The following is a 12,634-nucleotide window of genomic DNA, read 5'->3' as shown; positions in this document are numbered from 1 at the left end:
GACTGACATGCAAATGAAAATTGGGAAAACGACTTCGTTTCCTTACGCAGCTTTAGGTGTTCACTGAAAGCAGTAAAAGCCTCATTCTGAGCGAACCGAGTGTTAGGGGAGTTCACTGCACCTTACAGAACTACAGCTTAAGAAAATCTTCTGCAAAGGCATATAAGAACTAGGACCTAGAACTGAAAAGGGGAAGAAATGAGAAACCATGAATGCCCAGCAGCTCGTTACCAAGATAGGCTGATCCATCTCCACATTTTGGTGACATATTTTGTAACACAAATGCAAAGAAAGATAGCTTAAGTGTAACAGCCTGCCAGCTTCTCCATCTGGGATAACAGATGCAAACAGATGTAGTGTAGATGAAGTTCAGCTTGAACGTGGTGGAAGACCACGCTGCTGCTGAAATGGGTTGGCTCGCGCTCTCCCAGCCACAGCAGCAGCTGCCCCGTGGCTCGCAGTGCCCCTGCAGGTAGCGGGACTGACTGCCCTTTCCTGCTGGGGCACAGGTCTGTCCAGCCAGCGCTGCACCCTGCAGAGCCCTGAGTGCAAAGCAAGGGCACTGCTGTGCAGGGCAAATCTCCTTGTAACTAAGCTGGGGCTTGGCTTATTTTTGTGTTACCTAGGCACTGAGTCATAAGTCTGAGAGACTTGAAAGATAGAAGCTAAATCATCTGGAAAACGGTGCTGGCTGCCTCGTGCCAGCCAGGTCTGTTATCTGCCTGGGAGATGTCAAATCTCAGAGCCAGCAAGGCCCAGACGTGAGCCAGGGGGTCGCTTCAAGGGCTGAACACGAGATGCCTGAAAAAGGATTGATCAATTCCTGCCTCATTTGCAGACAGCCTCTCCTGTTTTAAGCCCCAACTTGAGCCAACGCTGTTGCTATTAAAACTCGCCGGTGGTCACCTGCTGCCTTTCAAACGTTTCCTCTCGGTTTTGCTTTTCCCAAGCTAAAACAGCCGCTTGTCCTCGACGATCCGCCTCACAAGCCACTCCCGTCTGCCCGCGCCAGGACGAGCCAAACCACCGACCCCGACGCGGCAGGATTTCTTAAAAACCCCGCGCCCGCAGCGTACGCGCCGGGGCGGTGCGGGGGCTCCGGCCGGCTGGGGCGGCCCCCGCCTGGCGGCGCTCCCCCCGTCACGGCGGCGCCGGCAGCCGCCCCCTCCCCCGGCCGCCCCCTCCCCCGGCCGCCCCGCCGCACCTTGGCTGCGATCCATGGCGCGGTAGAGCAGGAGGGCGCCGAGCAGCCCCGCCGCCTCCAGCAGCAGCAGCCCCCTCACGACGCGCCGCGCCATCGCCGCCGCCGGGGCAGGGCGCCCTTCCCTTACTGCCGGCAACGGCTGCGCATGCGCAGCGCGCCCGCGCCGCCGGCGGCTTGCGCACCTTTCCGCACGGGCGGGCCGCGCAGGCGCGCTCCTTCCGCTCGCCTCCGCCCGGCCCCGTAATGGCGACCGCGGGGGTCGCGGCTCCTGCTGAGGCGCTAACCTGCGGCCCGGTCGCAGGCAGACGGAGGCGCAGGCGCCCCTCGGCAACCCGCGGCTCCCCCCCCCGGCTCCGCTGCTGCCTGGGCAGGCCCAGGCGGGGCCGGTGCTCGCACAGCGATGGCGTCGGGCGCAGGTGGCAGTGCTCGGCCGCTGCCGCTCGCCCTCGGCGGTCCCCTCTGGCTGCTGGCGGCAGGTCCGACTCGCCACCGCCTTTCCTTGCTGCCCAGGGGGACCCGCTGTCCTCGCCTCGCTGTGTGAGCGGGCAGCTGGCAGCGTGGGTGCCCCGCGCAGCTCGGAGGCCGGGCCGGGCCTGGCTGCCCCGTGCTGAGGCGCTGGAGCGGGGGAGCCGCGTGCGCTGCAGTGCGGCTGCCCGGCTGCTGGGGAGCCCCCCTGCTCCTCCTGGGAGCTGGCGGCGGTCGGCCTGTTTCCTGCTAGGGGAAGACAGCTGGATACATAAGGCTCATGGCCATTAAAGGGGATCCTAGCTCTGTCATGAGGATGTTGAAAAAACCTGTGCCATGCAAGATCTCAGTATTTAATTGTCTTTTTAACACGAAAAAGGGCATTAGCGCGGACTAGCTCCCACAGGGGATGTTGAGAACCTAAAATGGCAGCATCCCTTCCCTCTCAGTGTTGTTCTTTCTGGTTTATGGTTTTGATTTCATTGTTTTCTATTATTCACTATCTGTTTCTCTTAACTCATAATATGGCACTGACTTCATTGCCATTATAAACCCTCTTGGGATTTTTCTAACTACGGACTTTCTTTCCTGTGTGCTTTTTTCCTATTAATGTTATGTAAGATTAGATGTAATATTTTGCTGCTCATTCTTACAGGGTGATTCATTTTCCAATTCTGTTTTCCCTGGTGGCTGAGCTTGCAAGTATTACTTGCTCTCAGTGGGATTTCTTACTAAAGTCAATCCTGCTCTGTAGATTATAAGTGGACAGGATCAATCCAGCTTCCATTTCCAGAAAGGTGGGAAGGGAGGAGAGAAAGAAACGTATCAAATTCGGGGGAGGGCAGAAGTAATGCCAAGGATTTTTACTCCACCACTTAAAAATGTCTGTTTAAAGGCACTTACTGCATTAGACTAACAGTTTCACACCCCAGAGGTGGCAAACAATGGCTGAGGATAAAAAAAACGTTTGTTGATGAGATAGATAAAGCGTTGGCGAAGTCTGAAGGGCTTACCTTGAAGGATATGCTCTTCTCCTACCGGGGGACCCCGTGTCCCGTCACAGTGTGCAGTGTGGAAACGTTCCAAGCCCTGGAGAACCTGGAAGCCAGAAGAGATGATATGGTGCTGGTGTCCTACCCCAAATGCGGTGAATACGTCATAACTTGCTTGCTGTAGTCTGCAATACTGTAACTAATTAGCTGACACAATGAGAAGGAAAACCAACTGGTTGTGGTTGTACGTTGTGTGAGGTTATTGGGCATTTCTGCTACAAGCAGAGGCAGCGGGTTTTTGTCCTGCTTTATCTTAATTAAGCAGCCTGTTGCACTGCTTTTTTATATGGTTTTTCTGAAAGGAAAAGAAGTTTTAGTGTTCAAAGATATATTTGGCTGAAGAAGTGAGAAGAAAGTACAAAGGTTTTTATATATCGGTGGGACGAGACAACTTTGCCAGTATGATAAACTGTGTTCTGAAATGCATGTTGGTAATGTAGCGTAGTATAGCGTACAAAAGCAATAAATTTATGCATTAGACTCTTTAAGGTGTAGGAAGTGATGCAGCACAGCATCTTTACTTGCAAAATTACAAGCAGTTTCTTGGCAATATTCAGTATCAGCATTGGTTTTTGTTTTGTTACTGCAAAATTGACTAGGACATACTGGAAGTCTAAATCTTTCAGTCAGAGGTTTGCAGAAAGGAGGACAGGTGCAACAGGAGCAGTGAAAAAAGCCCAACCAACCAACTAGTTGATTTTGATCAGTTTTGTTAAATGTCAGTTGTGACATGGTTGCTTACAAGGAAGGGATGGGTTTTGCTAATTTAGGAAATCCTATCCAAGCATATGTTTCTTCTCTGAGACCCAAGCAGCAGCAGCTTAGGGCTAGCGGAGAAAATGTGGGTCCAGGGAAGGATTTCATTGCACTAGCATGGCAGTGGATGTGGCCAAGCTGGCCTCTAACCAGAGAGTCCTAGGTCAAGGTCGCCCTCAGCACACAGAATTCCCATTGGTTGGCGAGTTCTGGTCTGGAAAGAAACTGTGGTGTATTTAGGGGCTTGAGAAGTATGCCTGTAGTGTTAGGGTGAAATTATAACAGCTGTGAGATAGGACACTGAACCAAGAGAAAGAGAGGACAAATACAAAAGGAAGGAGCTGGCACAAAATATGAAATGTGCATCTTTATTTTAAGGAGCCTGTAATTCTATTGGGTTTGGGTCCAGAGTTCTGCTGGACCCTGTAAAGACCCACAAGATCATTGTCATAACTTGGCACGGGCTTTGATTTCTCACAGAGTTTGAAAGAGTTCAGACACAGAGTTGTGATGCTGATTTCCTCTGAGGTTTAGTAACTCAGTAAACCTCTCCTGCTCAGGGTGAGGGATCAGTCGATAGAGAAAGAGATCTCACACTGTTAGTATTGGGCAGTTCATGGTAGGTCAGCAGGGGGAAATTTTACCAAAGACCACTGCCAGTTGTTCAGTAGGAGAGGGAGTACGCAGCTCCCTGTGGTTTGCCGGGGAGTGCAGCACCCTGTTACCCGGCAGGCACTGCTGGAAAGGCATAGGTATGGGAGGCTGCACGGAAGAAATGGGAAAGCAGGGGGGAGTGAAAATGCTGCATCTGTGCAGTGCAGTGTAGTTACAATCTGCAGGTAAATCTCTTGGAATTTCCTCCCATTTGGATGTTTGCTCTTATGCTTTTAAACAGTGCTAAATAGACTTCTTGTCCTAATTCCCTATAGCGTGCAAAGTGGGGGGGAAAAAGGCAAGAGAGGAGGATAAAATATGGAAAGATTATCTGCCCCAGTTTGAAACCAGAAATTGCTGCGCTCTGTCTTGCCCCTTGATGCGACACTTGGACCCACCAAGCCATAATGTTACTACATTGAAATGTCACTCCCTTGAAACGAGGGAGCCTGGTGTCTGGCTGGCTTTCCCTGCCAGCTTCTCAGGTGTTTTCCATGCAGGGCTCAAACTCTGGCATTTGCCAGGTTTAAATGGTCATGAACATGCCTGAGGAAGGACTCACATTGAGGTCCTTCAAAAGCTTTGTCTCTCAAAGCTTTAATATTGTCCTCATTCCTTTTATTTATTAAGTATTATGAAGGTTAAGTTACAGTGAAGTCTCACTGTGTAACAGGTTTCCCCCAACTCAGGTGTGCGCAGTGGAGAGGAAAACTCTGATGCAGAGAACTATTGATGAGGTCGGGGCAAGGGACGATGGAGCTCCCAGATGCAGTACTTCCCAGGGATGGGTCGCATGGTTGAGAAGCCAGTAGGGCATTCAGAGACTAGGAATTTTAGATTTATCTATTGTAGCTTTTCATTAAAATGAAATTTGTATTTGTGCACAGACAGTTAATATTAGGCAGATGAGGACATGGATTTGGAGACTCTTAATGCTTTTGGCTCTGGTCTGTATGTAAATGGGAGAGTGATATAAATGATATACATCATACAATGTCTTACCTATAAATATGATACTGGGTGGTATATAATTGTAATATATGTATTAGAAGACATTGCATGATGTGCACACATTGTATACACATTACTGTACAAATGATGTGTATCAGCTGCTTCCATCCAAGCATCCTGAGGCACTTTATATAACATAGGGTGGAAGTTTTTCCTTTCTGGGAGTAACTTTCCACTCAAAGCATGAGGTTAAAGCTGTTCGCATTGTGTGTTCCCTGTTAGTGCCTCTGGCAGCTGCGTTCACAGGGGACTCGCAGCATGCAGGAGGCGGCGGCAGCTCCGCAGCTCCATCTCCGTGGGCCCGGTGGGAAGCATTCCAAGTGCCTTCCCCCAAGGACGTGGGGAGGGTGCTGCGGGCCAAGGTGAACACGCTGTTCCCTTGCTCTGTCCTGCCGGCAGTCGGCAGAGCATCAGTGGAGCAAATGTGATTCCTGGAAACCTTGGGGAAGCAGGCACCACGGCGCAGCTCCAGGAGCTGGCCGCAGGCTCACGCTGGAACGGGATGCCGTGTGGGGGAGGCTTTGCTGCAAGATCCCTTCCAAAGGGTGAGGGGTGGGGAGGGATGCAGGCGTCCAGTGGGTAACAGCTCTTCTAGCACTTGTTCTGGCATGCGCTTTACGGAGACAGCAACAGGCACAACTGAGGACAAGCGCTGACAGTGACATTGAATAGATGACTCCATTTCATCCTTGACCTGGGCAGTAGAGAGAGGCAGATGCTTTTCTCGGCAGAATGAGCAAAGCTCCTTGCTCATTCCTTCGTTCTTCTGTCCAGACCCTTTGCAGGTGTTTCTCTGCAAAAGACAGGAAAGCTCCTGTTATTGTCTGTCACTGACTGTTTTATGAATATATGAAAAAGATGATAAAAGTGCGTCGTTGAGTCAGTTCTGCCCCCAGTGCTTTCCACATACCAGTCATAAGTGAGCCAAGAAGGTCACAGTTAAGAAGCTGTTGAGGATCTCATTAACGGAAAACATTATTTTGTTTATAATCATTTGAGAGCTTTAGCGTTATTTGTCATTTGATGACTGTCTATTATGCTGAATTAAGCCATGTAACGAGAAGGCTCTGAGATCTTATATAAACCTTTGGTATGTTTTATTTTGTTCTCTGGGTTTCTTGGTGCAGGTGTGAACTGGCTTATCCAGATTTTAAGTGATTTGATATTTACAGCTACCCAGAGTAAACCTGTAAGCACAGAACTACCGTTTATTGAATGTGGAGCTCCAGATAAATATCAGGTTAGTGAAAAGAAACTACTGAACCACTTAAATTCTGTTGTTTTCTCTCTCCTGCCCCTCCCCCCCCCCCCCCCCGCCAAGTTATTAAAATGAAGTCATGCAGCAAGTAAAGATATTTCTCCTGAGAGGGGAAAAAAGATAATCTTGGACGACTAATGCCTTTTGATTAGGGGCTGTTTCACACAGGTGACTCTCACAGATCATTGCTGCAACATGTAATAAACCTGTTCTCACTTACAATTCTGTTTATTTGTAAAGAGGATGAAGCAGATTCCATCTCCAAGGATTTTGGCAACACATCTGAATTATGATTGCCTCCCCAAGTCTATTTTCAAGAGCAAAGCCAAGGTGGGTTTATTCTTTTTCCAAGAACAAGCCTCATCTCTCTCACAGTACCAGCATGCAGAGTAATTCTGGGGCCACATCCTTTTCTTGCACCCAAGCAGGTGGCACTGGGGGAAGCAACTTCGAGACAGTGGGATGCCTGGGCTGGCTTAGGACCCCCTACAATTTACAGTAGCCTTAGGGGTGCTGTAGTTGACATAAACAAGAACAGATCTAGAGGCTGTTGCAGTGCTCAGAGATGGCGGGAGTGTCACACTTCCATTTTTTATGCTGCTCTTTTCTGTGCATGACCGTGGTGGGAATGAATGTGGCAGCAGTATTCCTGGGACACTGGCTGTCTCCTTGCAAACAGTCACACTGTTAAAACTTTAATATTTCTGGTACTTGGTCACTGAACAATGGCGGTTACATAGCACTTAGGAAATGTACCACAGGTGAAGGAAATAATTGGGTAAGGGTTGGGGATTTTTTCCATCTTTCATTGGTATTTTTTCCTGTATGAGACAGGAAAAAATACATCATGTATAACAAAAAAAATTAATGTGTATAACGTGTTTCCAGAAGTGTTTATGCTTCTCTGAGGATTACAGTCTTTTAGGATTTCAAGAACATTATTGCCATGCTTTGAAAAATGGGAGATGATTGTAACAGCTGTGGTTTCCTGAAGGAGAATTGAACAGAGCTTTTCCTAGCTGGGGGCCGGCAAATGGTTCCTTACAATTTCCTAGGTCTTAGGTAGTTATGGGATAGTATTCAATGACAATATTACAGTCTTTCCAGTTGCTTCTTTCTACAGTTGCTTCATGACATAAGCAAATCTTAGAAGTGGTAACAAGGTCTTTATTATGATCACATTATAAATTTGTTCTCCATGCCTTAACTAATAAAATATTTTATAGCCCCCAGTATGTTACTGGTTGCAGAATGTTTGGTTATACTCTCTTTTTGGTTGCCAGGGGAAATAAGTGATCTAAAATTGTTGACCTCTTTCTCCCACTCCAGATACTAGTGCTGTTTCGAAACCCTAAAGATACAGCTGTTTCATTTTTCCATTTCCACAACAATGTGCCAAGCGTCCCCAGTTACAGCTCCTGGGATGAGTTCTTCTCAGAGTTCATGAATGGGAAAGGTATTGTTATAGTTACTCAATGTAGCTGAAGAAGCAACAGAAAAAAATATTTAAAAACAACTAAATGGGCCCAGTGGGAAAACAGCTGTGTCATAATTAGTTTACTGATGGCCATAAGTCATGATGAAGGAGGTAGCTGAATGCCAGAATGTCCAAAAGGTGCTTTGCTTCTGGGTATTCTGTTCTGCCAGGCAAGGGTGAAGGAGTTGCATGGCAGCTTGACAATGGCATTGGGTCAAAATTCTGCCACTTAGTGATGGAGGAAATGCTACAGATCTGAAGTGGTAATGAAATGACAGTTTGTTGTCTTTACTGTGTCTGCACATGACGCCAAACACCTCATTAGCAACCCAAATTTTAGATTTAGACTGACGTCTGGCTTTGGCTTTTAAGAGATGTTTAAATGACAATATAGTAACATATGTGGAAACCATTTACCTGCCAAAGTCCAGAGGAAGCCTCTGTCATTCTGTTGTACAGTATGGTACCACAGAAAGGACGGCTGTTCCATTTGTTTGCATTGATGTAACCGATAGGCAACAGAAGGTAATTTCTTCAGTCAGAGAGAAATAAGTACCCAGTAAGAAAAGGTCACACTGATGCTTTTTTCTCTTCTTTACAGTCAGCTGGGGGTCCTATTTTGATCACGCAGTGACCTGGAACAAACACATTGATGATGAGAATACTATGATCATAATATATGAAGACCTGAAAGAGGTAAAGCAGATGCTGTGTATTGACAGACAAAACACTTCTGAGCCGATTCCTTGAAATCTGCTGAAATTAACAGCAAAAGGCACAGGTTTCTGAAAGAGCAAAATCGAGTTGATTTTAGCAACAAGTTGAGTCTGGCTATACAAAAGCTGAGCTCCAATGTAATGCAGAAAACATACTGTGAAGGAAAATATATATTGTTAATAGATGATGGCAATGCATATCGCAAGTGGGTAACTCCTTTTTCAGAGGACGCATATTGCAAGTCTCCCTTTCACTGTATTGCTTTCAGAACCTGACTGCCAGTGTAAAGCACATAGCTGAATTCTTTGGATTCTCCCCAACAGCAGAGCAGATCCAGTCCATTGCAGACAGGGCCACTTTCCAGGCAGTGAAGCATAAGGCGCAGGAGACTCATGGCGCTGTTGGCTCATTTCTTTTCTGCAAAGGTAAATTTGTTTGTATTTTGTCGGGGTGGTGAATGGTAGCACTGCATCTTGGGCAGACAGGAATTTGGATCAGTAGATGGTTAATCTTTCTGTATAATTTTCAAGGTTGGGAGCTGCTTAAGAAATACCGATTGTGATTCAGGATGCTGTCACTTGATTTCATCACAAGGGCCAGTACCATTAGGTAAAGCCCTGTATAATGTGATTAGCAGAAGTGCCCTACAAGTAGCTCACCCTTCAGTCATGGTATGCAGTCAGCACCAATTCAAACAAAGAAGAGTTTTATTTTGGCTTCTGTGAGTAGTGGGGATAGCCTGGCACTCGGTCTACAGAGTGCCTCCACAGATTTTTTTCTTCTTGGGTTTTCTGAATAACTCTTGTGATTGCTTAAGAACCTCAGTCAACACCTGGAATCCAGACACTCCACAGATTCAGCTGTGTCTTTTAGCCATGGATCAAGCTAGAGCTGCAGACTCAGACAACCTCAGACTGAGAGCTCTCCAAAATCTAGATTAAAGGTAGACTACAGTTTAGGGCAGTGTCTGGTTGCAGTGTCCTGGTTTCAGCTGGGATAGAGTTAATTTTCTTCTTAGTAGCTAGTAGAGTGCTGTGTTTTGGATTTAGGATGAGAATAATGTTAATAACACACTGATGTTTTGGTTCTTGCTGAGAGAGTTTACACTGGTCAAGGACTTTTCAGCTTCCCGTGCTCTGCCAGGTGCATAAGAAGCTGGGAGGGAGCACAGCCAGGACAGCTGACCCAGACTGCCCAAAGGGTTATTCCACACCATATGATGTCATGCTCAGTATATAAGCTGGGGAAAGAAGAAGGAAGGGGGGGGACATTTGGAGTGATGGTGTTTGTCTTCCCAAGTAACCGTTACGCGTGATGGAGCCCTGCTTTCCTGAGGATGGCTGAACACCTGCCTGCCGATGGGAAGTAGTGAATGAATTCCTTGCTTTGCTTTGTGTGCGCGCGCGGCTTTTGCTTTACCTATTAAACTGTCTTTATCTCAACCCATGAGTTTTCTCACTTTTACTCTTCTGATTCTCTCCCCCATCCCACCGGGGGGGAGTGAGTGAGCGGCTGTGTGGTGCTTAGTTACTGGCTGGGGTTAAACCACAACACAGTGCACAAAGCTCTTGCAGTTAAAAGCCATATCTTTGAACTTTCTGGGTTGGTTTCACAACTGCTGGTCATCTTTTATAGTCTTCTGCAGCTGTATAAGACACATGCCAAAGCTATGAAGGCAGACGAGTAGCTTCCTATGTTCGCTTTATGTTCACATTCTGTTGAGGACACCAAATATAAGGCAAACATAAGAGTGTATTTGTATTCTTGGGTCAGAGATTCTTTTCTTTCAGGGGAAAAAAAAAAAGAAAAAATGGATTATCCTGAGATATGATAATAAGAGAGACAAGGTAATGCTTTGTTTTAAATCATACTCTGTGGTCGTTACAGTCAAGGGTAATATTTTACTTTTCTTTATATTCCAGGTGTTGTTGGAGACTGGAAAAGTCTTTTCACTGAAGCACAGAACCAGGAAATGGATGCCAAATTCAAAGTGTGCTTAGAAGGAACTAAGCTGGGGGCGAAGTTAAAATATGATGTGTACTGCAAGGCCTGAACCTCTTTTAGAGAAAAAATTAATGTCCAGGCTGCTTTTCCTTCACTTTTATGAAATAAAACAGAAGCCAGGACAATATCTGGTTTAAAAATTTTGAAAATCCATGGAATTTGCAAACCTGTTTCTGCTGTCCTAACTTACACAAGAAGTCCTTGCTCATGCAGTTAGTATCATTGACTTCACTGTATTCTCTTAAATGACCTGTAGTTCTATGGCCTCATTTGTATTTTAGCACTGATTTTTAGCTATGATTTCATGTTACCTGGTACAATTCTGTATGGAATATATATGCAGTAGTTAAACCTGCTGAAATCTCTGGAAATGTATGCAGTACATTGGAACTGATTTTCCAAGAGATTTTTTAAAACAATCATGAAGTGTCATTTTGATTCTTAATTTCCAAGTTTGTACTATTCATATATAATTTTAATTTCTAAGTTCATAGTGTAAAACGAAATTTCAAAAGGTCTTGTTGTAGTTGTCATTTGCCACTTTCTGTGTGCTGTTAAATGTGTGAAAAAGTAAAGAAACTCAGTGGTGGAAATTTTCTCCCCCTTTCGGCAATAATATTTTTCTTTCCTTTGGTAGTTCGAGATCTCGTCCTGAGCAATTGAAGGAATTGCCTTGGACATAACTTGCTCATGGAGGTTGGAGTCCCGCTCCTGGTGGTGGCTTGCTTTGTTGCTTAACCTCAACACAGGGTTACCCATGGGGGAAATGAGGAACACATGTTGAGAATACCAGGTTTTGTCCACATGATTGTCAGGACTCCTGAGCACCCACCCTGCTTTGGATGTTGAGGAAGCACATGCAGAAGCTCCTGCCTGGGCAGGACTGGGAGGAAGTCAGTTCTTCATGGTATCAAGGCAGGAGGGTTGGTAACCATCTGGTTGACTTGTTTGGAAGAAGGGACTTTTTAGACATGAGAGTAGGAGGTGTGCTACTTGCATAACTCTGGAAATGGAGCCTTTGCCTGGGTTGTCTGGGTTTGCCTGGGTTACTTTATCCCTAACAGTAGGACATACGATTTCAGAGCCAGGATGTAGGGTTTTTCTGGACGTCTGGGAGCTTTGAAGTGCCACTGTGAAGAACAGAATGACTTTCCTTTGGTGGTGCCAGAAGACTGGAGTGCACCAGATGGTTGAACATTGAACGGTCTCATAAAGGGCTGACGTTTTAGGTGCAGTTTTCCCTCGGGAGACAGATTAAACACCAGTCTTTGATAGCTGGTTGTTTTCCCCACCAGAGGCATTTCTTTATCTTTGAAGAGAAGGAATACAAAGGAAAACGTACTTGGAGAAGGAATGTGCGGGTAATGGGCACAGAGCTGCTAATTTAGCTAGTAGGGGAGGTTAAAGTCTTCATAGTTTGTCAGCTTCTGTCTGAGAAATAATTCTCGTAAGTGTGGTAAATGACTTGGCAGAAGGAGTGTTTGTTACAGATGTGTTGGGTAAAGAGTGTACCTTAGCCAGGCTGAAAACTCAAGTATTGGGTACTTGAGGTGTTGGCACAGACAGACTCTGTGAGACCTTCTGCTGCAGACTTTGTTAGCCAATGTTAAACACAACAACTCCCAGTCATTCAGTGCCAATGAGAATCCCTTTCTAAAATTCTGCCAGTGGCAGGGGAATGATTAAGACAGGTTAACTTCAGTGCATAGTTAGGAACGTCTTGTCATTTTGTAATCAGGTCTCCACAAAATCTTGTTTGTTTGTCTTTCCTGGCATATTTCCCTTGAATTCTCTTCTCCTGTTCTAGCTGTGTTTGCTGTAACAACGAAAACAGCTCACTGACAGCACAAAAAACCTCCAGCTGTTGGTCCTTTAGGTTGACTGGCTAAGATGCCAATGCCCCAAAGACTGGCATTCACATGATGGGAAGAAAGGATCAATGGAGATGTGAATTTGCTTTCAAAAGTAACAGCTGTAGTAATGCCCATTTAAAATAGGTAAACCAAAAGTGGGATACTGGTGAGGATTGAAGAGCA

At 46.1% G+C, this 12,634-nt stretch overlaps 1 protein-coding gene across 1 annotated transcript; it reads left to right on the top strand.

The window, feature by feature from the left end:
- The first annotated feature begins 1,491 nt into the window (after nt 1-1,491).
- On the top strand, nt 1,492-11,182 carry SULT6B1 (sulfotransferase family 6B member 1). Its single transcript, XM_087777334.1, has 8 exons — nt 1,492-1,680; nt 2,733-2,816; nt 6,270-6,382; nt 6,641-6,730; nt 7,730-7,856; nt 8,479-8,573; nt 8,863-9,019; nt 10,517-11,182. Exons 1-8 carry the CDS (start codon nt 1,605-1,607, stop codon nt 10,645-10,647), a joined length of 873 nt encoding a protein of 290 aa, XP_087633460.1. The 5' UTR covers nt 1,492-1,604; the 3' UTR covers nt 10,648-11,182.
- Nucleotides 11,183-12,634: the final 1,452 nt, after the last annotated feature.

Source organism: Nipponia nippon, unplaced genomic scaffold (assembly GCF_047370975.1).
Source record: "Nipponia nippon isolate SJK-2023a ecotype South Korea unplaced genomic scaffold, ASM4737097v1 scaffold_4, whole genome shotgun sequence".
Taxonomy (NCBI): Eukaryota; Metazoa; Chordata; class Aves; order Pelecaniformes; family Threskiornithidae; genus Nipponia; species Nipponia nippon.
The sequence above is the reverse complement of the archived record's forward strand: the minus strand, read 5'-3'. Positions and strand labels throughout refer to the sequence as shown.

Excerpts from the sequence above, each read along its gene's own strand:
- SULT6B1 (XM_087777334.1), top strand. The coding sequence starts at position 1,605 with ATGGCGTCGGGCGCAGGTGGCAGTGCTCGGCCGCTGCCGCTCGCCCTC. Across the intron at positions 1,681-2,732 it reads CCTCTGGCTGCTGGCGGCAG|TGTGCAGTGTGGAAACGTTC; the intron begins GTCCGACTCGCC and ends GTCCCGTCACAG. Across the intron at positions 7,857-8,478 it reads AGAGTTCATGAATGGGAAAG|TCAGCTGGGGGTCCTATTTT; the intron begins GTATTGTTATAG and ends TCTTCTTTACAG.